The sequence below is a fragment of the Struthio camelus genome, chromosome 16 (assembly GCF_040807025.1).
Source record: "Struthio camelus isolate bStrCam1 chromosome 16, bStrCam1.hap1, whole genome shotgun sequence".
Taxonomy (NCBI): domain Eukaryota; kingdom Metazoa; phylum Chordata; class Aves; order Struthioniformes; family Struthionidae; genus Struthio; species Struthio camelus.
This window is the reverse complement of record NC_090957.1, coordinates 10,649,706-10,676,303: the sequence shown is the minus strand read 5'-3', so window position 1 is coordinate 10,676,303 and position 26,598 is coordinate 10,649,706. Positions and strand designations below refer to the sequence as shown.

Below are 26,598 nucleotides of genomic sequence, written 5' to 3'. Positions count from 1 at the left end.
CTCTGTGGTTAGGTGCTATTTGCATAATTAATCTAGATGTGAATCCAAAATTTGGAAGAATTTTGGACCAGGATCTGAATTGTAAAGGTACTACCTGGAAATCGGCCAATGCAGTTTTTGCCTGAGGGACACTACTACGGATGGAGGGGGAAGATGTGGTTTTGGAGATCGTTGCTAGCCTGAGCATTACTGAAGGTCCTTGGGGCTCACCTCCAAATCCCATGCAGTCGTCCCTGCTGCAATTCACAGTTGTCGCTGGCCCTTGGAGTCAAGAGATGTTTCACACCGTGCGTCTTCCCAACTTTTGCTGTTATGAGAAAATGCAGCCCCTTAGAGTTTAAAAAAAAAAAAAAAAAAAGAAGAGGGTTTCGTGTTGTGCTTTGGGGTGCAGGCAGATGGAAATTCCCTCCTGTAAACTAAACCCTTTGACCACCCAGGTTGTCATGCAGACTCTCCGTCCTGCTTGCTGGCTGCCAGGAGGAGCCAGAAGCTGTGACAGCATGTGGGTCCTCACTGGCTGACCTCGCAGGAGAAGGCAGATCCTTTATCTCTTGACTGCTCTCTCAAATTCCTCAAATGCATTTAGGAGGAAAACGGCCACCTTCTGTGCCTCAGACTGAGCTGCCTGGCTAAAGCACCAAGTCTGGATAAGTCCCTTTTGTATTTGAAATGCTCAGAGGAGAAGAAAGCCACTTCCTATCTCATGTAGTCGTTATTGCTGCTGTTTTTAACACATCCTCCGTTGGCCCTTCTAATTACGTGAGCTCAAGCTTCGTTTGTTTATTGATGCGTTGGCCTGGCTGGAACGAGTGGCCGCGGCAGAGCCCGCGGGGCAGAACCGTGGGAATACGTGGTGGCGGGCAGCAAGCTTTGCCTAACCCAGCTGCTCTTTGCACCAGCAGCTCTGGAGAGCCTGTTTGAGGGAAGCCAGCAAACTTGAGGTTAATTTGGTTTCTAAGTGCTGCCTTCCCTGCTGTAGCGCTTGCAGCCGAAGTCACCCGAGAGCACGGTGTTTATGCCAAGCCTTTGCCTCCCACCCGCTTGCCCTTGGAGAGTTGCGGCGTTGTGCGCATCAACAATGCAGGGCTCTGCCGTGCCCGCTCTTTCCCTGGACTTATCTGTTTTTCCCCTGTATCTTGGTTCGGCTGTCCTCGGTGCTCAGGCGAAGGAGAAGCGTAAGAGTGGTGCAGAGTGAATGCGAATAATAGGTGAACCTCAAAGGACTCGATTTGGGTTTTCCTCCAAACTGCTTTGATAAGAAACTGAGCTCTTTATACCTCCAGAAGTGTGCCTAGAGGAAAGGCTGTGCAGAGGTGTGCAGTGTTCAAAGCAAAATATATGTATGTTTTTCATCCTGTGACCACCTTTTCTTCAGTTTAGCAGATATTGACATATATGAAAAGCAGGTTTTCAGTCTCCAAGTCGGTTAAATTTCGGAGTCGGTTGTTATTTTACCCCATTGCTACTGTTTGCTCATTTTAAAGAGAGAGAGCTTCTGAAATGAGGTTCAGGATTTGGGACAGTACGTTCTCTTTGGAGAGGGCTTGAATTGGTTCAGGGAAAGCAATAGTTAAAGATTGAGAAATGCAATCTTTTTTTTTTTTTTTTCCCACCCAGCATACTACTTTAACTAAAGAAGATTCGCATAGAACTGTGTTTCCGTGAAAATCTTTGTTTCCCTAGTCTCATTGCAGAGTCTCAAGAATGCTTGCTGTTGCCTAAGAAACACCTGGTACAATTGAATATAGAGTCATTGTTGGTTAGTCAATGGGCTTGAAGTTATGTCTGGAGATCGTTCTTGCATTCCTTCTTTCTTTGCTTATCCGGGCGGGATTTACTTGGTAAACGCTCATTGTAATTCTGCGAACGCTGCTAATGTTGCATGTCTAATCTGTCATGAACGGGGAGAGTGAGCGGGGAAGGCTCGTCCGCTTTTGCTTCTTCTTCCCTCAACATATCTATTCAAAGGAAAGCCGGAGGGTTGGATTAAATTGTTTAAAGTAGTCGAACTTGTGTGTATGTGCGTATGATCGTGTGTATGAATGTGGAGTTTCCATCCTTATTTTTCTGAACGAAGAAAAGAGGAACCAGCTTTGCAGTCCCCCAAAACACAAGAGGGGCCATAATATGTTTTGCTGTGGAGCTTAGTGATCCTCTATATGCTCGCCTCTGTGAGTGCTATATGAAGATCAGGCTTTTGGTTAGGATAGTGTGGCATTGAAACAGCATCTGTGTCTCATTGGGAGCTATGTTTGCTCCTTGAAGAGCTGTGGATTACCTGAAAGAGCACTTCCACTTAGCGCTACCTTAATTCTGCTCTGTGTGCGTCCTTAGTCTTGATGTCTGGTGTATTTATGCTACGTGAACCTTTTACTTGTCGGAATGAAGCTGGCTGGCAGTAAACTAGGAACTTCTTCCACCTCTGTCCTGCTCCGATATGCAGAAACGTGCTTAAGCAAATGCCCAGCCGCAAAGACGAAGCCTGCTTTGAACAATTAGACCTGAAACCCAGAGAGATAATTGCTTTTTTTTTTTTCTTTTTTTAACTATATTGGCTGTAAAGTGCAAAGACATCAGTTCATGGCAATGCTCCATTGGGATATTTCAGAGACAGAAATATATTGAGAGGAATATGCAGAGAGCTAAAACATTTATTAAAACTATTTAACCAAGGGTCATTTTTGTATTTGTTTCATTCCGAAGCAAATAGGAAGAAAATTCACAAGGGCAATTTAAGACTCAAGTTCATTTCTGAACACCTGTTAATCTTAAAACAGCATAGGGAATGTGGAATTTCACTTTAAATGGTGAAGTCGGAGGATTTTGTTTTTGTTGTTGTTCTGGAGGCCTGCTATTTGTTATATACCTGCAGATGCATGTATGTAGTGGCAACCTAGACAACCTCAGCTAACTGAGCTCTGGGTTAGCTCCCTCCCCTTCACGCTCTTGCAGCTGCCTGAAGGATGTTCTGGGGCGCCGCTAGCTCTTCCTAGGCAATACTGCCGAAATCATGCACGGGCAGCTAAAATAGGTGGTTGTGCAAAGCCGCGGGGCATCAGCCATTGTCCTGTGCGTGCTTTGCCAACCCCGTCTCCCCCTCTCCCCGTTGTGCTACAGGTGCAAAGAGCTGAAATACGCCAAGGACCTACCCCAGATCTCCATTATCTTCATCTTTGTGAATGAGGCGCTGTCAGTTATTCTGCGATCAGTGCACAGCGCTGTGAATCACACGCCGGCGCACCTCCTGAAGGAGATTATCCTTGTGGACGACAACAGCGATGAAGGTAAGCAGCGCGGGGCGATCGTGGATCTCCCAAACGTCAGGAGCGTGCTTGTTTTCCTAGGAGTGTAAAACCTCGCTGGGAAGCTGTGCTTCCTTTGGTGACGCTGCCGTGGGGCGTGCGGTCTGACGTGGAGGATGTACTGGCCTGCACACCAGTCCTCGCCCTGCCTTGTTTCTCCAGCTTCTGTAGCAGAAAAACAACAGGACCGTACCTAAGTTAAAACCCGAAATAACTATTGATCGAAGGTATAGTTAAGAACTAGAAGGCTAAAGGAAACCGGAGAGCTTTCTTACATTTCTCTTTTCTGTAGCATCTAGAAGTTCTGGCTTTAGTGGTAGCCCTGCTTTTAATAATAACACTTTGGTGGTTGTAGAGATGCATGGCCTATCTAAATGTTTACGACAGAGCTCACGAACAAGACCCTGCAGTCTGGTGATCTATTCCTTTTTTGGCCCCTTGCAGTGGCTTTAAGCAAGATGTTTTCTCTGGGTATGCCTCAGCTTCCCTCTCTGTAAAATAAAGTCCTAAACTTTATAAATGGCTCGGACCCTCTAGTAATAAAGAACAACCCTCCTTACTCTCATGTTATGTTTTTGATGTAAGAAAGAAAAGCAGAGAGGAAGAGGAGGACGCAAACATACCTGGCCTGCACGAGTCAAGCCATGACAAAATTTGGTGCAGGATGTAGGTTTTCTGTGTTCCCCAGTCATGCCTTTGAATTCAGCCTGTTCTTGCCTGCTCTTGAAACATCTTCCTTTCTAGCTTTTGATAACACAAATCTGCAAGGGACTTAAGTTCCATGTGGAAGTGTTTTCAGACTCGAGTTCTTCATAGATTTGTTTTTCCAACATACAATTGGGTAGTGTCGTATAATATACAGGGTAGTTAAAATCTTCACGAAGACTAACAAAAGGTTAAATTACTTTGATGAATGCCTTCTTCATTTTGTATTGCATACTGTAATATTATTAAAAAGAATAATAGACCTGGGCTGGGAATCTTGTGATCGGAAGGGCTAAGAACAGGGAAGGCGCAGGAAGAGGAGAGCTCGTTTCTTTTTCAGGCTTTTCCAAAGCAAGTCTGAGAGGTTGCTCTTCTGGTGGCGACGAGATGAAAAACAGTAAGCAACTCAAGCCTGTAAAAATAGGCACCTGAGTACCACAATAATGAGCACCACAGAGAGCTGATGAATTATAAATACTGATAAAAGGAACAGGAGGCCAGCTCCTCAGCTGATGGAAGTCAATGCAACTCTAGTGAAGCTAGCAAAAGCTGAGATGATGTGCACCAGCGAAGCCCTGGGATTTCAGAGCTGGAACTCTTTGGCTGGTGAAGGAAAAGTGCAGGTGATCTGTGTTTGCGGTTGTTGATATTGCCCATTACTTAGGTGGTTAGAAATGCCAACATGAAATGCTGCTTCTCCAAGTTCAATATCAACGGGGTGAAGAGGAGAACACGCTTTTAAGGAAAAGCCACTGGTGGTAATTACTTCTCCGCTCAGTACCATGTACAAAGAAGTACGTTTCTAAGCGGCCTCCACCAGCCGTTCAGTATGCAGCACTGAGGCTAACATTGTATCAAGTGCTCTGGAGACCCTTATGAAAGGCATAGGACAATGGAACAAATCCTTTCAGAAAGCATCTCCCCGCCCCTCCTTGAATAAGCTGAGACTGCAGCTGGCAGTAAGAATGCAAAATGAAACCTCTTTATCTGCTGCCAGATGGCAAGGCGCTGTCTTCCCTGGCGTTGGCTGTGAGGAGGACCGTGCTGGTGGGCTTTGGTGGGCAGGCTGGGGTCTGGATGGCAGCAGGGCAGTGGGGGGAGGTGGTCAAAGCTTGGTAGCATGCTCAAGCGTTTCCAGCTGTGGGAGTTCATTTTTTTGGTGCCTGTTTTGCCTGGGCTGGCCAAGCTCTCTGGTTTCTGCCCGAGTGCCTTGTAGCACCCACCTACTAATGGTCCAGGGTTGTGCGAAAGGTCATACAAAACCTGAACACCGAGGTGGGCAGAAACCTTGTGATGCAGAAGTAAAAGGAGAACTGATGTAGGGAACACTGCAAGGGAACAAGGAGATGCTATTAGCCAGTAGGGTTAGTTAATAATGTCAGCACTACTGCTTTTGAGCCTTCGTAGGCGTCATGACAAATGAGATTTTTAAGAAGGGATTTGAAGGAAGATAAGGAGGTAACTTGGCAGATGTTTATGGAGAGCTCCTCCCAAGCATGCAACTGTCTGGTTTTCTCCTGTAAAAGAAACGATACAAACCAGTACACATCCCTGAGACCTGTGTGTTCATCCTCTGCATAGTCAAGGAGCCTCAATGACATGAAAGAATTATTAATGGCAATAATGTTGTCTTATAGTTCACATTAACGGTAGGAAGTAATTGTCAGCAGCAATAGCAACGTCTTAGAGTTGATGCTCTGGATATTGCAAACAAAGTAGTTGTAATAAATGGATTTGATTCCTACAGGAAAATAATTACAGGAAAATAGATTCTTCTGAGCTCTGAGATTTAAAGATGAATTCTGGAGATGTGCTGATGCCAAGCAGAGGACGGAGCTGCGTGGGTGTGCCGTCAGTAGCTGTGACTGAACAAGATGAGGAATTAGCATAGCCTGTTTGTGAAGGGCTGTGTGTATCTGAAAGATTATTTATTTGGGTGTATGGCTTGTAGCTGTATCCTGGTTCTTCAGAGTCTCCAGATGCTCAGTTATATACACCAGAAAGAAGGTTGACCTTCAGAGAGCAAGGACTCAAAACTTCCTCAAAATCAGTAGCTGCGTTAAAGAAACCCGAGGTGGGTCCGCAGAAGCAGCGCTAGGTAAAAACACTAACAGCCCATGAAAAAGTATGGTCCTGGGCTTCACGCTATGGAGGGTGGCGTTTCTATGTATTTTTTTACCTGGGAGCGTTTGCATGCACAAACATGAAGAAGAAATACTGGCTGAGAATGCGTATTAATAATTTAAGAATAAAACATGTTCCCAACCAAGTATTTGAAAAACCCTGGAATTTCCAAGTCAACTTCATGTTTTAAAATTAGTTCCAGCAGTGAAGGCAGGAAATGCGTGCTCAGCACCGCTGATTTGTCTGACAGGATCGAAGCCTCTTGGTGTTTTGTATTTCCAGACTAGCACAAACTGCTTCTAAAGACTCAGTAGAATTTTCTCTGCACCACAGTGCTCACAGTTTTGTCATAATGTTTTCTCTGTGTGTGTGTGTGTGTGTGTGTGTGTGTATAAAAACCAAACCCGCAAAACATAGAAATATGCGATGAGATATTAACAGCTAATAAGCATGATCATTCTAATTCTTCATAGCTGATACAGATAAGAATGTATTGTAAAATCCTTCCTTGAAGGAAAAAGCTTGGGGAGTTGTGGTTTGAGCCCCTCTTCCCCCTTGAGCTATGCATTATACTTTGTGAAGACTTTTTTGTAGTCTGCTTTTGTTTGTGTTTGTTGTTGCAAGAGTATAATTACAAAGACAGTGCGCAGGTTGTGTTTCTGAGTGATAACATGTTGCCTAGGTTGTTGGAGGAATACAGCAGTATGCCCCTGAGATGTTACGTTATCTTGCAGTCGCACGCTTTGTCTGAGTCTGTTGCTTAATCATCACCTGCTTTTTTGCTGTCTGTCTTCTAGTGTTTTTAATCTGAGATAATATCTCTTTGAAAAGAAAACCTCTCAGTATAAAAGAAAGCCTTCAGATAAAAGACTACTTAAATTAGCTGGCTACATTCAGTGATACATGCTACTGGTTGTAGTTTACCTCGGTGTATCATATTAGCTGTGACTGGATATATCACTTTCTTGTTCTGCAACTCATTTCAACAGCGACAGCCGTGGTTCTTGTACCTTCTCTTGGGAGCTGACTCTTGCATTTTATGTGTGCGTGTTTGGAGCGAGGTTTTAACAGACTTGCGAGAAGTTGAGTCATATCTCAGCTCTTCTTAGGCATCAGTCCAACCCAAGTGCCTCGTTATTCCAGTTCCTCAAAATAAAGATGAATTGTTTAATTGCAACTGACTTGGTGCTGCCCCGCTTGTGTTCGGGTCAGAGTTCTTCAGGCCCTTCTGAGGTGCAGAGAACAGCAAACCTTGCTTGGTTGCCTCTATTACTTTGGGTTTTGCTGAACCAGGTGAACTTAAGACTTGAAGCAGAACACACCTAAGGGGACCAGCTTTGCCTGTAAGCTTATATTAGATTCAATTTATGCACCTGTTCCCCTTTTCACAGGTTCCTCCTAAATATTTGCAAGTAAACATCAAAAGCTTTGAAGACCCACCTGGCTCTGAGTTTCACTGCAAAAATTCTCTCATTCATTTATTGTCTGTTGAAGTAGATTCTTGGGGCTAACTGCTGCAGAAAACCCAACCACAATCAATTTGGTGTTTCAGCCGGGCAAAAGTGAAGGAAGAGATGCCAGGCAGATGGGTGTACTGGTGTCCCCCATGGCACTGGAGTGTTTACAGCCTCCTGCCTGGTGCTTTCCCCCCTAATGTTCAGTGGTCCTGATAACAGCCTTGAAGTCTGAAGGCTTTTCCCACCCAGCTCTGACTGGCAAACACTTCTGTGTTTTCTTTAGGGGTGTAGATGAGGGGTGGTCTGCTCCTAGGACCACCTTGATATTGTTGTATGATAATATTTCAGCTGCTGGTGGTTCCTTGAGCTCCTCCAGCGCCATTGTTCTTTGCTCCTTTCTTTGAGTGATGCTGGGTAGTTCTCCCCTTTAGTTCCGGGGACTTAAACTGCTGAAAGGATTTGAGGAGGTTTGGGCAAGATTTGCAGTGTAGAAGCCTGGGCAATGGGTGTTCCTCTGGTTGCTTCGGGGCTAACATCCATTACATGGTTACCTCTATTGGCATCAGGTAGTTCAATGTCTCTGGCAGACCTGTTTCCCAAACGTGTTCATGTAGGTGACAAAATGTAGTTTGCAATAGGTAACATAAGTTAATGCAACTGGCAGTTGGTTTTTTTTTTTTTTCAATAGAGCGACAGGTCTATTGGATTCTAGTTCTTTGGGCTCACCTTTCACTAAAGATCCATGCAGGCAGATGGAGTCCAAAAGAAACCATTGAAGCTGAACCTGCTGGCATCTTCAGCAGAGTTTCTTTCTGTACGTCTTCCCTGGAAGTGGCTTGTGGACTGGCACATGTCACATATTCACAAATACCTCCATATGCAAATACTGGTTACCTCTGTAGTAAAGGTGACTTGGGAATGATATGGATGTGCTCTAAAGGATGGTCCAGCTAGGCCTGTTCAAAAGGGCGTAGGAGAAGAATGCCATAGGATACAGAGGAAAAAAAGAGTATCTAAAGTCCATTGCAGTTTTTAGTTTGGATCAAATTACTGGTCATGTAGCCCATGTAGATCCTCAGATACCTCATGAGTGAATAAGCCAGATATATGGTCCTTTGATTACGAAAAATGAAGGTAAGCTGGGGAGCCTTGGCTCTACTCCCGTCCTGGCTCCTGACTTTTTGTTGTTGCTTTGCTTCAGGAGTTTCAGGTTATGGACTCTGGGATGGATATCATGCTAAAATTGTCATCTGCTCAGCATCCAGTGGACCTCGTTGAATTCTTCTGACTTATGGCTATAGGGGCAAAATCATTGCTATTACACTGTGCAAGGCAGCAGCGAGGAGAACAGCAGCAAGTTATGCGAGTCGCATGATGCTTTCTCCTCTGCTGTAGTATGCATGAAGTCCTGAAAATAGCAGATCCAAAGGCAAGGTTGCCAGTTTGTGAAAGCGAGGGTATTTTCTTTTTGTCCCTTTGTGGAAGTCATTTAATTTCTGGCATACTATTTCAGACCTCCCAGCTTTCCTAAACAATAGTGCTCTGGGACACGTAGCAAAGATAGAACGGTTGTGGATGAAACATTTCTTAAGTTTATATGACAGGTGAAAAGGTTTGCTGCTACTGACCTCAATGCAAAAGCTCGCACTGATCTGCAGCCTGAAGCTACGTGTTCTGACAATGTCACGTTAGAGCAGCGTCAAGTTGTTTTTCTTTTATGCTAATGGCACTCGCTGAAGTGACTGCTGAGTAAAGGAAAATGCAGGGTAAAATTAGGAATCACTTCACATGACTTGGATTAAGATTAGACTTGAGAGCGCCTTCTGATTCACCGTGCGCTGGAGTTCACGTGGAGGCAGGAGTGCGCTTGGGGTCCTGCAGCGGCTGCGGGAACGGGGGAGCACCAGTGCTGGGCTGGAGGGTTCCTGCTGATGCTGTTGAACACAGCCACGCCAGTCCGGCTGCTCCTGTGAGATTGTGGGGTGCAGACTGCTAACTGTGATCCCCCCTTCCACAGTGTTGCGAAGGGGAGGAGGACGGACGGGGTCAAGGCTCACTTGATATTCAGGTGGGATTTTTGCAGAGCATTCCCAGCGACTAGGATTTCACTTTCGATACCGCATATTGGTTTTTCCAAACGGACTAGATCCCAACTTCTGGATGTGCTGAGAAATGAAATCCAAAGCGCACCCCGTCCCCGTGTCCGCTGACTGAACTGCGGGTTGAATGCTGAGCACGTATCTCGTGACACTGCTCGCCTCGTGCTCCGCAGTCACTGTGCGCTGTGCCTTCCTCCCGTAGAGCTGCAAACCGGATCGAAACCTTGGCTTTCCGGCAAAGATGCATACACATGTGCAGGCATCCCCTCTGTTAGGGACTGCCCAGGCACATCATAAAAGGTAATTCCCACCCTAGCTGCCTGCGCTCTGGCCTGACCCAGAGAAGGAGGGCAAATGAGGGGGAGCAGAGCACAGCAATTTGTTCAAGGGTGCACAGGAAATCATTAGAAGAGAGAGGATTTGGGACCATGTTTCCCATGTCTGTTCAGTGCTTTCACCTCTCGGACCGTTTCTCTGCGCGTGCAGTGTCCTGCTAAGTATGCTCGTAGCGTGCGTTGCAGGCTGGGAAGGGAGAGCTTTTGCCTGTGCTGGCGAGTGGCGAGGGGAAGCCAGGGTAAAATGATGCTGTCCTTAAGGTAACACAGCCCTAATTTGCCATTGGGCTGGACTAAAAGCAAATGTGTGAGTGTTGCCACAGTTCAGCTGAAGAACTGTCGTGTCACAAGCCCTGGAACTTGGTTGTTTTCAATCCCACAAGAACCACAAGCAAAGCCAGGTCCTCTCCTCCACCTGGTCCCGAGGGACGTAGCCTCGGGTCGCTTCCCAAATGCATAGGGGTGCTGTAACGGGCTTTGCACTCCTGGCAGATTGATTCTTTATCTGCTGATTTATTGGCATCCAGCATGGGAAAAAGAAGGATGTGGCTGTGGTTCCCCTTGGATTTTGTGCCTAACTATTGCACAATCTGATTAGGATAGGAATTTGTCTCTCTCGGGCTTTACCCTTCGCTAAACTTGCAGAATTAAGTTGTGCTTCTTCCCTGTCTCACTAGAGCTCTGCTCTCCTTTGAGCTGCTCAAGCAATTCCCATGATCGTTTTTCCTGTTCTCCTGTTTTTCCTTCGACTGCGAAGCTTAAAACTCCAATCTGAAAGTTGTTTTGATTGTTCAGTCTAGCCGGTAATTCCACGGTCTGCCGCATTAATGACTTGCCTCCTGACAAAAGCACATGAAACGCGGATACTGTACTTGTGGGGTTTTGTCTGTCAAAAAATCTGTGTCTCTGTCTCCTTGGAAGCACTCGAGAGACATTGTCTTCGTAAAATACTGGTTCTCTATGAGTGGCTCCGTATGAAATGGAAGTTGCTGAGTTATGTATGTATGTGATGCAGATGCTTTGAATTGAGGAAGGGGCTCATTTGCTTTATTCTTTTTATTCCTACTTCAACATAAAAGAGAGATGAGACTTCGGGGAAATTGATATGAGAAAGGAACAATCCCAGAAAGACAGTCTGAAGAAAGCATGCTTTTTGTATTTGGAAGAAGGCGTGGAAGGAGAAGGAATGGATAATCCTGTTTCCTTTGATGATTTATCTGGCTAAGCCCAGCAGATGGGACTTACTGTTTACTCTTTTGTTTTCCGTTGCTATGTTTTGTCCAGCTAGGAACCAACTTTGTTGCTCATAAGCCTTAAGTATTCTACCCTGTGAATTATATTAATGGTGTTTTATTTTTATTTTTTTCCTGGAGGGGGAGTATGTAGGAAGGGTAGGAATCTTTCATCTGGGGCACTGACCTTACTTGAGTTTCCAGGAGTCCTTGAGCCTCATCGGAATGAAATAAGTTCTCCAGGAACTACTTCCCTGATATTAGCGGGCCATGTTATGCTAAATGTTAGCAGTAGATCTCAGTGCATTTAACTGAAACACCAGGAATTCAAAGGACTGAGATTTCTGGCTGGAATAGCTAGGCACAAAATGCCAGGTTGCTAATGGCAAACCGATGGCTCTTTCCACAAGGCTGCATAGCCTTTGTGGCATGGCACGTTTGGTTGAAAGCTGAATTTTTCATTGGCTTTCTGTGCAGTGTCTGGCATAGCATTTCCAGCTGTTCAACAGAAATTAAGTAGGGTGCACGTGGCAGAGGAATGTGTTGTAATGCCCCTACTTCGTGTGATTTTCAGCATTATTAACTCAGACTGAACCCTAGTCTGAGAATCTCAAAGTTTCAATACAATCTGTATGTGTGCAAGTTTCTTTTCTCTGCGTTCAGGTTACAGCTGGACCTTAAAGTATAGTTGCTCAGATGCTGCAGGAGAGGCTGCTCCTTGTCGCATGTCCAACTTGGAGGGTCCCTAGGAGATGTTCTTCTCATGGGACTTCCTTCCTACCTCTGTGATTCAAAGACCTATGTTCTCAAAAAAGGGACTCAGAATTTTGGAGACTTTTCCAATTTTTTGAGAAACATACTGGTGTTTACTACTTAATCTCACCTTTCATATGCTTTCATGTTCAAAATCCTATCTATCTTTTATACTCAGTAGATAACTTGTAAGTACTCATATGTTCAATACTGGTAATGACTGCAGACTGACAGATCCGTTATGTTCTCAGCAGTAGCACGTACACAAGCTTAGACAATATAATTAAATGATCTGCAGTTCCCAGTAAGTAGAAGACACGTGATATGAGGATCTTCTGAATAAAGCCAAGATCTCTTTCATGCTATCATAAAAGCAGGGAGAATTTCAACTTTTCTAGTGGCAAGGCTTGGAAAACACACAGCGAATGCTAAGACTGTAGTAGTCAGGCTGAGTGAAAAGGATAGTGAAACTGATGTACAGTTTGATGTAGTTTAAATTTCTTCAGACAGCTTTTGCAGCATTTCTAGCAATCCATTAAATCCTGCGGGAGTTAAAATCTCTGATCAGAAATGTAGTGTACTGGTTGAAATACCCACACCCAGGTATTTTAAGGGAATCTAGCTGGCTTCTTCCTGCCCCTCAGTTCTGAAGATGACATTTGGGCTCCTTAGTCATTCCACAGTAACGCAGAAGGTTATTGGCAACCTTGAATTCCTTTTAAAAGAGCTGTGGTCAGTCTGCCATCATGTCTGTAAAACTGCTGTTTTGCGAATTAGCACTGATTCAACCTAAACGAGTTGCAAGTGATTATATCCCTCTCAGCGGTGTTGATGTGTGGTTCCGGTAAGTAATGTTAGCGTCCATCAATAAAACAGGTTGATTTCAGGTGAAAACTGTTGCCCCTTCTCAATGGGTTCTCTGGTACTTCTTCTCTAGATGAACTGAAGGCGCCCCTGGAAGAGTATGTCAATAAACGATACCCAGGACTTGTGAAGGTGGTACGCAACCAGAAGAGGGAAGGCCTTATCCGAGCTCGTATTGAAGGGTGGAAAGCTGCCACTGGCCAGATCACTGGATTCTTTGATGCCCACGTGGAGTTCACTGCTGGCTGGTAGGTCCTGAACCTCGAGGCCTCCTCATGTTGCTAGAGAGTGTGTGTGAGAAACACAGGATAGTCCCAAATTTTGTAAGGAGATCTCTGGAAACAGGTCCACTGGATTTGTAATCCTACCTTCCTTCTGTAACAGGGTGCCACTAGTGGGATATGGTGGGACGATGCAAGGAAACTCTTTCCGTCCCCTTCTTCTCTGTAATCATCCTTCTCCCTCCTTTTATGCCTCCTTCCCCCCTGCCCCATTTCATTTTTGTTTCGTTGGATTGAAAGAGAAAGTATCTCCTGCTTTCTTGCCCTTTGCAGCTGGATCCCACTGGGGAAGGCTTATATTTTAGATTGATTTGTTTCTTGTGCAGCTAAGAATAAGTGCAAAGGTGCAGAAACAGCAAAAGGTACTTCATATGGACTTTTTCAGAGATTCAAAGCATTTTAGTTTGTGATTTTTAAGTTTCTGAGTCTAGATCATGTGAAGGGTCTGAGAGTGTTGAGCTGATGTGTATGTTTTTGTTTTTTGTTTTTTGTTTTTTTTTTTAACTCTACTGAAATGTAAATAGGAAATGCTCCATGTTTAGAAAACTGGAGGTAGAAGGCCTGTACGTAATTTCAACAAGAAAAACATTCCCAAGGTAGAATCCTGCAAAGGAAGAATTCTGGGCAGTTATTGGATTCTTCATAACAATAATGCAGCTGAAGGGTGTATTTAGAAGGCTGTTTCTTATGTTGATATTTATATTCCCAGCTAAATGTTCCTCTCTTCAGGTCATTAGGTCTTCACGCCCAATTTTATTGATATGCACCAGAAACTACAATTTACTGAACTATTGCAAGAGCTTTCCTAGGGACAGAAAGTGAGCTTTTCTGCAGCATGGGCTTGACTCACTCCATTGTGTACCCTCTGCTTTCCCTGATGGGCAGCAGAAGTGGCTCCTTGTGCTGACAGGCTGAGCCCTGGTTCGTCAGTGGCTCCTGTGCTCTTGGCATGAGGCTGACTTGCCGCTCTGAACGTGTTTGAATGCGTCTGAGCTGAATTTTGGAGCTATGGAGTCCACATATGCAGATCCTTAAACTGTGTTTCCAGAAAGAAAAGACCCTTCAGATAGCAGTCCTACTTTCAAGAATTTGCCCTGTTTTGCCCAAGGATATCTTTTGGATTTGAGGAAAGCTCAGGCGAGGTAGGTCGTGGTTCATACAAAAAGCAAAACACGCTGGCCATGGCCTGCTTTGCAGAAGGGAAGTTTTCAAGCCAGGCTTCCTGTGTTTCCCCAGCAAAATGTGGAGGGCATTTTCCTGCAGGGTATCCATCTGTGCGTGAAAGCACAGGAATTGTGGTTACGCTATAGATGCACGTATGAGTTTTGCACAAGATCACTGTCCATGTGCAATAAAGGTACCTAAGAGCAGCCATGCTGCCGCAAACCAAGGGCATATCTAGCCTGCTGTTATGACACTAACAGCATCCAAATCCTAGGAAAACGTACAGGAGTAGGACGAGCATGTACGATACTGCTTTGGATGAAGCCTCCAACTATTGGCAGATGTGAGACAGACTTGGTTTCTATGTACTCAGCAGCCTTCCTTGCATTTCCTGTGAGCTTTTATCTCCCATTGAGCCCATTTAAACATTCGCAACGTCCTTTGGTGAGAAGCTCCACAGCTTCACTACCTGCTGTGTAAAGGGCTAACTCTTTCTCTCTGTCGTTGAGCCTTCTACCTACCTGTTCCATTTGATGGTCCATAGCTCTTGTATAGAAAGAGTCACCAGGTGGTTATGTGCATTCTCTGTGCCTGACTGTATAGTCAGACTGTGCTGCAAAATTAGCCCTCAATTAATGTACTATTGGATTTCTTGGTTATCTCAGTAAAGATCTCAGGAAAGCTCAGTTTGAAAACAGAATTTTTTTGAATTAAAAAGTTTGTAATATGACATTAATATTTAATGGTGCTTTTTAAACCAGCACACCAATGAAAACATGTTGTACTAGCTCTGCAGGAAAAGATAAGTTCCAATTTCAGAGGCTTTCATTCATTTCCACAGCTTAACGTCTGAGTTTGTGGGAAACGGTTCTTTGCTTGCACTGATAATCTCAGCTAGTCCATGAATTTTGCATAGAAAAAGTCACATGTGCAGGAGAGCCCTAAAGCTCCCCAGACACGCAGGGCTGTGGCTGTTTAAGCTCTCTGTATAGCAACTGTCTCTGTAGCCTAATTGATAGCAGCTCCAGGCAGTGATGTGTCCAGGCAGGAAATCCCCTGAAATGGAAGCACTGAAACCTCTTGCTGCGTCTCCATTGTGGCTGACCAAACTTTGCAAGCCTTTTAGAAATAACCTTTTAAACTCAGCAACGTAAATTCCTTGTCCCTATGCGTGCTTTCTGTGCCGATAAAGTGCAGACGGGTGGAACAGCAAGAGTGAGGCCGATGCATGGCAATCCAGAGTCCCTGGTTGAGTCTTTGAAGAGCCTCAGGAGCCCCTCCTTGCTTAGCCCCTCTGGGTGGGTTTTGCCATGTATCTCTCAAGACAGTGAATCCCACAAGTGAATGCGAGCAGAGATGGGTCCATGGAATTCCCTTCTATTACCAAATAGTGAGGAGAACACCTGCTTTTGTATCCTCAGTTGAACGCATGAGCTGTAGGAAAGCTTCCGTGTCCACCTGTGTGTTACAGGAGAAATTAATGATCTCTTCCTGCGCTCTCCTTCTTTTTGCCACTTAGGGCTGAGCCAGTACTTTCGCGAATTCAGGAGAATCGGCGGAGGGTAATTCTTCCCTCAATAGACAACATCAAGCAGGACAACTTTGAGGTTCAGCGTTACGAGAACTCTGCCCACGGGTACAGCTGGGAGCTGTGGTGCATGTACATCAGCCCGCCCAAGGACTGGTGGGATGCTGGAGACCCCTCGCTGCCCATCAGGTACGTTACCGAGCTTGGGACGCGTTCAGTCCGTGACAAAGGTGACGTGAGGCAAAGGGTGTAAAAATAAGGTGAGGAAGCCAGTTTGGAGCGATTGGCTAGATAGTGTGGTAACACAAGGTTGCCTGTTGCGTTGCAACACAAACCAAGAGGGGGTACTTTGGGTTTTATTATGACAAGGTGATTTGGAGGGCTGTACCACTTGGTAATGGTATGCTGAAACATTAGGGAGGAATAAGAATTGTGTAGGATTGCACAATCATATTTGTAACTTTAAACGACAAAGTCACTTTAATTATGATGTTAAATTTTTGCGCATCCTAAGAAATGGTTCTTGAATAATGAACTGAAGTGTATATTCACAGGGTATGCCACTGGGTTTTCTTGAATAAAAAGTATATTTTCTTTTAGGGGAAACTTGCTGTAAAAATGTATTTTAACTTGTTCTAACACTTGAGCTCACATGATCAGTGAGGTCTGAAACATTGCCTACTCCCTCAAAGACTTCAGGTATGACGGGATGGTTTGGACAGAGCATCAAGAGCATCAATTTCGCTGTGGGAGTGGGCAAACTGGAGTTGCTTTGTGTGAGAAGTCCAATTAGGCTCTCTTGATAGGTTCTCTTGATAGCCCTTAAATATCAGAAGTGATGCTCTGATCAGAAATGCTTTCCAGTCAGGTGAAGAGAAAATATTACTCCTAACTTGGTTAATATGGGGAAGACTTGCTCCCAGGCATGTAACAGATGCAGATATACAAATCTATACCTGATCTAAATCAAAACATCTGTGCTTTGGTCAATGATTTAATCTCTAGAAGCTGAAACTAGATCTATTTCCATTTATATAGCAACCTTTTTATTCCTCTGGGCTTTGCTTCCTTGCCTCCGGTGGCATATACAGCTATTAGTGGAGGAACTGACAGTTTGTTCTGGACAGCTTGTCAAGCCTTTGAGGGATAGACAGTTATTTTAACCAAATGCAAGTGGCTGAGGTCTTTGTTAAAGGAGTGGATGAATGCCTGCAGTATACAAAGGTGAAGCTGAGGAGTTCAAAAGCCTTTTAAAGTGATGGGTTAGCAGTGCAGCTGCAGTGGCAATCCCTAGGGCAGCGTGACTTCCCAGTGGTCAAGCAGGTAGCTCTGGAGGATCATAAAAGTGGATGGTCTCTATTGAGGAGAACCTTTCTCAGCCTGTGGATGTGTAAATTGCGGAATTATTGCAGGGCGAGGCAGTCTCTTCTATTAAGCTAATCTGAGATAGTTGGGAGAAACAGGCACGCTTTAGGCATATGGGATGCTCCCTATGGCTGCGAATGGAGATACCGCTCCAGGAGCTTGCTGTGGTTAAAAACTGGCAGGCAAGAAGCATTGATGAAACTAGACCCACCCAAATATGACATTGAGATACATGTCTTGACCTTCTGGTGTGCTGTCCTCTGTGCACCTGATTTTCATTTTGGTTGCAACATGTTATAGGCTTGCAGGGAGGAGCAGTTAAGGGAAGCAAGCAGGGGCAGGGTTGGGTCTAGAAGTGCAAACTTGTTTGTAGACGAAGCCAGCGTTTAATGGCAGAGCATGTGAGAAGGGAGTGAGAAAACAGGGAAAGAGTGAGCAGGTGAGGAGGGAGGAGGAGAGCTATGGAGAGCCAAAGGGCACAGAAGAGTTGGATAGCTGGGAAGAGAGGGGATGGTGAGTTCAGGAGCTTGTCTAAAGAGAATGTAGGCAAAAATCAACTGTGATTTAGTTGCAGGTATGGAAGCGTTAAAGCAGTGAGAGTGGTGGTGGTATGATAATAAATATGGAAAAGAGCAAGGAGGGAGTGTTTGAGTCAAAGGAAGAGACCAGGGGCAGATTTCAAAGATGAATCAGGCACAACCTGAATATGCGCGCAGGCAGGTAAAGATGGGGGTCCTTTGAACTGTCTTGGGTGGGCCGTGGTGCTTTGTCAGTGCCAGGTGAAGGGAGGCAGAGAGGAGGCACTGAGCTGCTCGGTGCTCTTGTCTCACTGTAGCGCTTGCCTTCCCCATGGGTTGGACGTACAGACGTTTGCCTGTGCGTTGTCCAGAGCAGATGCTCAGCAGGGTTCCTCTGGGCCTGCTGAACAGCTCTCGTGCTGCTTCTAAAAATAGGTGAGAAGAGAATAGGCTTCTCTGTTCCAGCTTCATTTTGGATTCTGTTTCTTTGAGATCTTACTGTTGCTTACAAATGTGTTGTAGTCCTGTATGATTTACAGAGGAAAAGCAATAGGTGGTAGAGGGAGTTTGTATGGAGGCAGGATTGTCTAAGCTGTTAATAACTACCCAGGCATTAACTGAGAGATGCAGGCAAAAAGCTTCCTCTTCGGTGATGCAGATACGGTGGAGGGGGCAGATTGGAGGTCCTGGCTCTGGCCCTGGCTCCCCAGATGTGGATCCTGTTTTCAGAGGCAACTGCTAAGGCCAGGGGTGTAAATGAGGTCACACAGCTGCTGGCACAAAGATCCAGAACTACCACCACCCTTTTCTGCTTGGTTTGGCTTTGTGAGCTGGTGGATAGTGTTAAGCATTGAGCTGCTTTATGTACTTTTGATCTGCTGCTATAGAAATAATGTCTTCGCCATGGAGGTGTCACATGAAGTTCTTTGGCCTCTGTTCAGCAGAAGGCTGTATTGTTGTTATGGTGGGGTTTTTTTGGATCATTAAAATCTATGAATGATGAAAAAATATGAAGGGATATTGAGTGTTGTATTTCTCCATTAAGCAGATTACAAACTGTTACTGATTTCAATGAGCCAGGGGGTGAGAGACGTTTGGTTTGTCAGTCTGCTCTGGGATACCTGTGGTGCCCCTATTGCTTCCTCTTTTGGAGCGGTGATGTTAGTGGCTGATGTCCCAGGAGGCCCACCAGGTCTGGCGGTCCCTACAGTCTCAAGGGTCTGCCTGCTCATCTGCTGAGCTAAGTTTAACCAGCAATGAAGTAGGGATCAGAGACACTTGCTTGGCTGTAACATGGGACGCTGTGCTTATCTGCTCCGGCTTCATCAGAGGCGCTGATAATGTGGACGCTGCTGTTCCAGGTCATGGTCTGTGGAAATTGAGGTTTAGGGGTTAAAGCAAGCACAGATGCAAGGGCGATGCCTTCAGAAAATTCTCTGGGAAGGAGCTTCTATAACAAACACAGTAGCTTCACAGTGATGTTAAAAAATTAAACGACTTACTAAAATAACATTGTTAACATGCACTAGGGGAAGGATTATGAAAAAGATAAATGGGTAGTGTCCGCAACAAAAAGCTAATGAAAAATACTGTCTCTTTCTATTATGTTGTGTAACCATATACAGACCAGAAATAAATGACTATGGTTATTTTTTTTGTCATATAAGACTGTGGAAACTATGCATTTCATGACAATATTTGCATGGAAGGAATACCAGTGCAGTGTTCCATATAATTATGCATGGAATTAGAGGAAATTTCTTGAATTATAATATACAAAGGTACGTTAGTTTTTTAGTGACCTTTTAGGATAAAAAAAAAAGGGAGAGAAGTAAGGCAATTTATTCCTTATTTGGTTTTATACTGTTGGTGCACTGGGATTATGATAGCCCCATGAAAAGTCCCCCTCATCAATCAGAGAGATGTGCCTGTGCGGGGGATGCTCTAGCATGCTTGCAAGCCTCTGTGTTTCAGGACCTACCGAATATTCAGCTGCAGAGACTGGAGACAGACAGCTGTGGGAATACGTTTGGAGACGATTTTCCCTCATGGATAATTCACAAGATATAATTATCCAGGCAAAGAGAACTGATGGCATGAAACTCATCTAAAATATGGCCCAGTCTCAAACTTGCTCCAGGCTCCTGCTTTATCCAATAATATCCCCACAAGGAAATAGTCTCCCTTAATGACTAGAAGGGATGCTGGTGTAATACATGGATTCCATAAATGTCGTTCTTCATGGTTTTTCCATTAACATTTAAAATCTGATGCACAGAGATACCCTTGCTCTTAGCATTGAGTTATGCATGCAAGTGTTTCAGAAATAGACTTTCCTTGCCAGGCTTGCGGCGTCCTCCTGACTAGTTCTGCCCAGGAAATAAAATTGTGATTACAGTGTAACGTATCATAGCTAAATTAGAAGTCCCAGAAGAGGAAGACGGTAAGCGACGTTAAAACAGTCATCATGTAGATCCTTAACTTCGTGAAAGCGAGCTCCCATGGAGATCTTCTGATTTCCTAGTCCCGATAGCGTAGATGTGTGTATTTAAATGAATACATGTGCCGAAATAGCTGGACGTACTTTGTGCTGGGAGATGTAGCCAGAATTTATCCAGTCCTTTGTTATTAACCATATAGCATTGACTGGTGTGTACTGAGAGTCCAGAAAACCTGGATCTCAAAATAAAACAGAACAAAGCCGATGCTTTCTATGTTCTGCAGAAAGTACAAAAAAAGATCCTGTAGAAATGCGGTGAAATTGCAGCCTGATCACCTTATCTGGAAACGGAGTATTCCAGAGCTCAAATCCGCATTGCCACGGTCTTGAGGAATGATTCATTGCACGCCTGGAAGAGCATGGTTGTGGGGTTTTTTTGTATTTTAAGGCTTCTTGGTGTGTGGTTCCTCTCTGGTGCTGCAGCATGAAAGGGTTGCTAGTCCCAACGCTACCAGTTTCTTCTGCCTGGCTCTTTAGGTTCGTGCTGCGTCAGGTTTTGTCAAAAAGCAGCTTTGGAGCAGTCGCTAATGTCTGGAAGTTTTAGGGCCAGGAGCGCTGATCGCCCTTCACTTGCAAAACTCATGATTTATAATTACATGTACAAGATATCGACAGCTCCGGGGGTCTGATTCAAAAAAACAATTAAACGCACTCTTGATTCTGTGCCTCTTCAAGGGGCCGAGCAAGCAGATAGTGCATAGTATGCTGCCTTGAGGAAGAGGGACGCTTACCTGAGCGTGGAGCTTGGTGTTATTGCGCTTTGCTAGTGACCATATGTCATGTAACCCTCCAGGGAGATGAGACGCTTCACTCTTTGCTGCTTGCTTGGTGGGTCCATTGGCAGTGTTGTGACCTCACTGTTGCCAAATGGCTATAATAGATTTCCTGGCCTCCTTTTTGTATCTTCTGAACTTGGCTGAGTGGATCGGTACAGTCCAACAGGCAAAAGCACTGCTGAGCAGCTTCAGTTAGTTAGTGAAATGCCCCTGAAGATGTTGAGGCTGAAGGAGGAGGCCTAGGGTGACTTGGAGATGATCAACAGGCCTTTTTTCCAAGCACACAGTGTGCAGAGTGCCAGCTGTGAACCAGCTAGTAGGTTGAATTGGACTTTGGATGGGGTTTTGTTGCAGCTGTTTTATGTAGTGCTTAATCTTTATTGGTGTTGGAAGACAAAGGCTCGTTTAATTAGTATTAAGTTCACTGTGAGTAGGAAATCGGTTTTGAGAGTTATGGATTGTAAAAGAATAGAAAGGCTGGTGGATTTTTTTCTAAAGATTTAAAATAATTTGAATTAACTCACCCAATTACCTGTTATCTCAGCCTCACAAATACTAATGAATTTGCTCTCACAACATACTTATGAAAGAGAGAACTCTTATCCCTCTTGTATAAATGATGCAGAGGTCAAAATGGAAAAAAAAACTGACGGTTTGAGGTTATTAAACATAACACGCGAGTGGAGAAAAGGTGCCTAATTCTAGTGCTTAACAAAATTCTTGCAGTGTTTATAATAAACTAAACCATTCCCTGAGTCATAGACTGCAAATGGTGATGAGGTCTCCCACTTCTGTCACTGTCTATTTTCCTCACAGTAAGGCCACAAGGATTTATTTGTAGACTTCCCATTATGTTTCTTTTATTATTACCATTTCAGAAACTATTAGCTATCTCAGCAACATAGCATCAGAGCAAGTGAATGATCTTTTTGCCCTGGACATGTACACGTTTGCCTTGGGGCAGATGAAACACCGAGAAAGGTTAATCGTTTCTGAGATATAGCTGCTTTCTTGTTCTGTTTCCTCAGGTATAAAATTATGAGTGAAATCCTCCTGCTGGCCTGATGTGTTGTTGGCTCAGGCTGTAAGATTCTGGATTGCCAGATCTTGTTTTTCCTTAGTGCTTCCAGCAGCCATCATCACGTGACGGCTTTCAAAAAACCAAAAATATCGTGGGTTTTTTTTCCCCATTTATTAATGGATTCTTTCTTCTGTCAGCCTGACTGTTGAGACTTCTTACAGGCAACCGTTACAGCCCAGGATATGCACAAACCTTTAAATGACCATAGAACTAAAAAAAAATTTCTCTGGAATAACCTCTGCAGTTTGATGCAAGTGAATTTTCAGGTGTAGGGCAACTTTTTTCTGTTTTGCATCCTCATTTTTGCAGGGGTTAGCATGCTATGGCACTGTGTCAAACCCTCAGTAGATAGTTTAAGCAGGCTTGCCTCCAGCTATCTTAAATGTTTTTCATCGTTTGAGAATTCAGTGTGGTGATTCTATCAGAAGGCATCCAGCAACTCTGAGACGTTGTAGACCGTTAAACGTAGACAACATTGTGAGGACCAGGCAGAATTCAAGGATTATTTACTGTTTGTTTTTGTGTGTTTGTGTGTTCGTTTTGAAAAAATCTCAAACTGCCTGGAAAACCATTTGTACAGGCTGCTGAATGTTTTTAAAATTGGTGCTTCCTGACTTTAATTAGAACCTACGAACAGCAGCAAGATTCCTGTTTCTGTATAAATAGAGTTGTAAGATGCTCTCGCTTTTCTGGCTTAGCAGCTTTTGAAGTCAAAGGGAAAAGCTGATTTCCATAGGAGCCAGACACAGAGCTGTAATGGAAACCTCACCTGGTGTGTCTGAGAAGATACTTTGTGCAGGTGTTTGCTTGTAGGAATTGTAAGTGTGTGACTGTCACAACAGCTGCTGAGCACTTATGGAGCTCTTTGATGGATTTGTATATGATTTTAATCAAAAACACACAAAGATAAGTTAGTGATGATGGCAATCCACCTGTGCCTCTAAAACCCACCTTCCATAAGCAGCTCAAAGAAAATGAAATCCTGCGTTGACCACCCAGACGCTTTCTGTTTCCCCAAGTTTGATTCCCTTCCAAACCCCTTACTGCAGTTTCTTGCAGTGTGCCCAGGAGGTCAGGATCCCACTATCGCATGAACAGCAAAAATCCTAGCAGATTGGGCCAGACCTGGGAACAATGTGGCCATGCTACCCTGAGTGTGATTTTATTAGTGCTTTTGGGAAGCAAACTGTTAAAAGCATCTTCTCATGTAGACTTCTGAACAAATCAAGAGCAAGCCATCCTTAGGGTGACTGCTGGAGGCTCGTGCTCCTGAATATGTTGGTCTTAGTTAACGTCTGGTCACTCCTGACTGCCGTAAAGCAGAAAGGAGGCCTCTGAAACCAAACTAACAAAAGAAGAAATGATGAAAGGGGTTTTTTTTTTTTTTTCCCCCCCAATCATCATTTAATTTGGGGCAGCCTTGTTTGGGTGCAGACTTTGGGAGGGGGAAGCTTTAGGTCAGAGGCTTGCTTGCAATAAAGTATGTCATCCGTCTCTGGATTAAATTGCAATCATTAGTGTTTTACCAGCTTCAAAAGTACTTTGAAAGGAACCTTTTCAGTTCTCTCCGCTTGGATTTGCCTTTTAGTCAAAAGTTTTGCGGTAACAGTTCAAGGCACAAAGGAAAAACATTTAATTGACTTTCCTTATTTTAATTTTAAATGTGACTTTGTATCAAGGAGAAGTCAACCCCAAGTAGTTATACAAAGTGGCTTTTGCTCACTAGAGGGCCGCTTGTAAGCTCCTAAGCTTCACAGAGATTCCCTGGGGTATAAGAAACTTGCTGTGAGCTTTGGACAGTTCAAGGTTCAGACTGCCTGTGTCATGCATTTTTATGGTGAGTTCTACATCTGGTAATTTTAATGTTACATAATTTAATGCAAAGCATGAGATAAGCTTGTATACTGTCTGATTTACAAGACTTGTGTCATTGCCTCAAGGACTGTAAAGCCTCTGCGGAGGGTGTAGCTGAGAATTAAACCCATGTAGATTGTTAATAGTAGCCCAGCTGATGACTAGCTCTGTCCATGTGTGTTGTGCTGTGTCTTGTTTCAAAAGATTTTCCATTTTCATAAGACTTGTCTTGTGATTGCAAATGTTGGTTGCACCCGGGAGCTGCAAGGCTCATCCAAAGCCCGCTGAAACCAAAGGAAGGATTCCGACCAATCACTAAGGCTTAGGAGCAGTCCCTACAGGCCATGTGGGTTTTTTTTGTAAATCAGAGGAAAGCTTTGGAAAGAAAAGATCAATGCTTCTGTAGCTTTGGAGCACTGTGGAACACATTGTCATCTTAGACCTCAAAGTGTCGTGGTACAGGCACAACTCAGGGATGAGAATGGGCTCACGCTTGGCCAGTTTGGCCAAGTGACCTTCAAAAAGGCAATGCTTGCGCGCTTTTTAGGTAGGCTGTTTCGGAGCACGGAGTGGGACTTGGGAGCTAGCGGAGCTGGGCGGTATTAAATAGCTGCTCCGGGGAAGGCTGCGTTTCTCCTGGGATGGAGGTGAACCCTGCTTGAGTCCCAAGTCTTCAGGATGGCTTAGTACAGATTTAAATAACCCTTTGCGCTCAAAGAGCCCTTCACAGCCACAAGCGTGAGCGTGCTTTCGTTGAAACACTGCTCTTTGCTAAACTGCAGGCCTGTTGCATGTAAATCTTCAAGTCCTCCTTTGAGCACCAAAGCCAGCAGGGACTTTTCCTAAAGAACCTTTAAAGCTGGGCCAGAGACAGTTAACCTCAGGGCTTGCCCCGTCATGAGGTGAAGAGAGAGTGCAGAGAGCAAATCCACCTTCCTGAAGGGGATCATAGTTGGGATAAAATTGTTTTAGAATTCCTTTCCATAAAGAAGGAAGGCTGGCTTTATTGGAAGAATTTGCCTCTGTATTTTTAAAGCTTTACATAAGAAAACCATTTTGATTTGAGGAAAAAAAAAAAAAAAAGGCACTTCTGATTAAAAACGACAACAAAAAAAACCTTGCACCGACAGAACTTTTAATCTGAGCCCTAGTCACAAAAACAGCCTTTATTGATGTCAAAGTTGCTTTAGAAAAGGAAAGAGTAAACAGGATTTGGCCTTTAATTTGTAAAGGGTTTTGATTTTTCAGAGGCATTAAATAGACGGAAAAGATGGGTATTGAATTATTTAACAATTGCTAGTAAAATTAAGCTTCAGTCAGCCTGCTTTCACTGAAGTAATCTTATGAATAAAAACAAAACAATCTGGGGCAACACCAATATGCAGAGCGTTCATCCTGCTGCCTGAATTGTTTCAAAGTAGTCCATGAAGCGGTTTTGCAAGTCAAAGCCAAATGGAGCCTTTTCTGTGGTCTGTTCACACTTCCCCTAGGAGGAATCTGCAGTTGATGGATTATACCAACGCCTTTTATTTACAAAACCTGAACCGAGGGGAAATTTTGCAAAAAGGAGTTGGGGGAATTTGGGTCTTGGAATTTCTTTTGTCTTTGGCAGATGGCATTTAAGTGATTTATTGGCCAAAACCAATCTATTCTCATTAAGAAGCACGTATTTAATGACTTCTGAGGTGGGTGTTCAAAACAAAGAGGTGATAATCGATTCCGTTGCACTTGATGACAAAATATAGCAGCCCTTCATCAAACAGACTTAAAAGAGTGTTTGAGAGCTGGTGCTGAGGGCTATGATTTTCTTTCATGTGCACTTTAATTCACTGTCCTTTTCAGTCAGTAGCGCGTAAATAGGCGTAGTTTAAATTAAAGGAAAAATGGATCCTTATTTTCATATCCATCAGTTGGAGCAATAAGTGTTTGATGCCTGAAAGCGCCGAGCTGCCTCTGCTTGGGAACGTTGGAGGCTTTTATAAACTTTCCTGCTCTAGCCTTGCCCAGAGCACTGAAAGGCTTGTCTGTGTTGGATAGTCTGAATTAAATCTTCTTGAGGTTAAATCTCTGAATACTTCAGCTGCGCTTGTAAAGCTGTACACCTGGGTGCAAGTAGAAGGCTTGCCCATCACGTGTTTAATGGGCATATCTTGGGGCTTTTCCATTAAACACGCGATTTGCAGGCACAGAGCTGAAGGCTGCAATCTGAGCACGGCATGCAAACACCACAGATAGACAGACTAAATGAGCAAGTGCCTGGTGTCCTGGTGGCAAGCAAGGCTGGGAGTAGCCACCGTTCTTCTGAGCAGCTTTTGAGTTTCCATCACAATGTGCCAGGGCTCAGAAATCGTCAGGTGTGAAAAGCTAGGGAAGGGCAGTTTTGCTAATTCCTCATGTTTGTGCCAGTGTCACCCATTTGGGTCATGGCTGAGCCTGTGAATAGTTGGGTTTTAACCACTTTCTGAAAGCTTACTGCCTTCTTAGCATTTTATATTTGAGGCATTTTCTTGTAGCTTCTTTAGCCTCTCTGGGGAGGTTCAGGCTAACATTGCCAGGTAGGTTGTATGGTAGTGCTTTGCTTTGCAGTAGGACTCAACCAAGACGCGTGACTCTGCTCAGGCAGGACAGCAGCCCCTTGCCTGCTTCTGCTGTTTCCAAAC

General features: G+C 44.3%; 1 protein-coding gene across 1 annotated transcript in view; it reads left to right on the top strand.

The window, feature by feature from the left end:
• GALNT17 (polypeptide N-acetylgalactosaminyltransferase 17) overlaps nucleotides 1–26,598 on the top strand; it is a 223,771-nt gene that overhangs the window by 76,498 nt on the left and 120,675 nt on the right. The window contains exons 3-5 of the mRNA XM_009678155.2: nucleotides 3,118–3,284; nucleotides 12,945–13,119; nucleotides 15,836–16,033. Coding sequence (XP_009676450.1) covers nucleotides 3,118–3,284; nucleotides 12,945–13,119; nucleotides 15,836–16,033 — 540 coding nt within the window. The remainder of the gene's footprint in view (nucleotides 1–3,117; nucleotides 3,285–12,944; nucleotides 13,120–15,835; nucleotides 16,034–26,598) is intronic.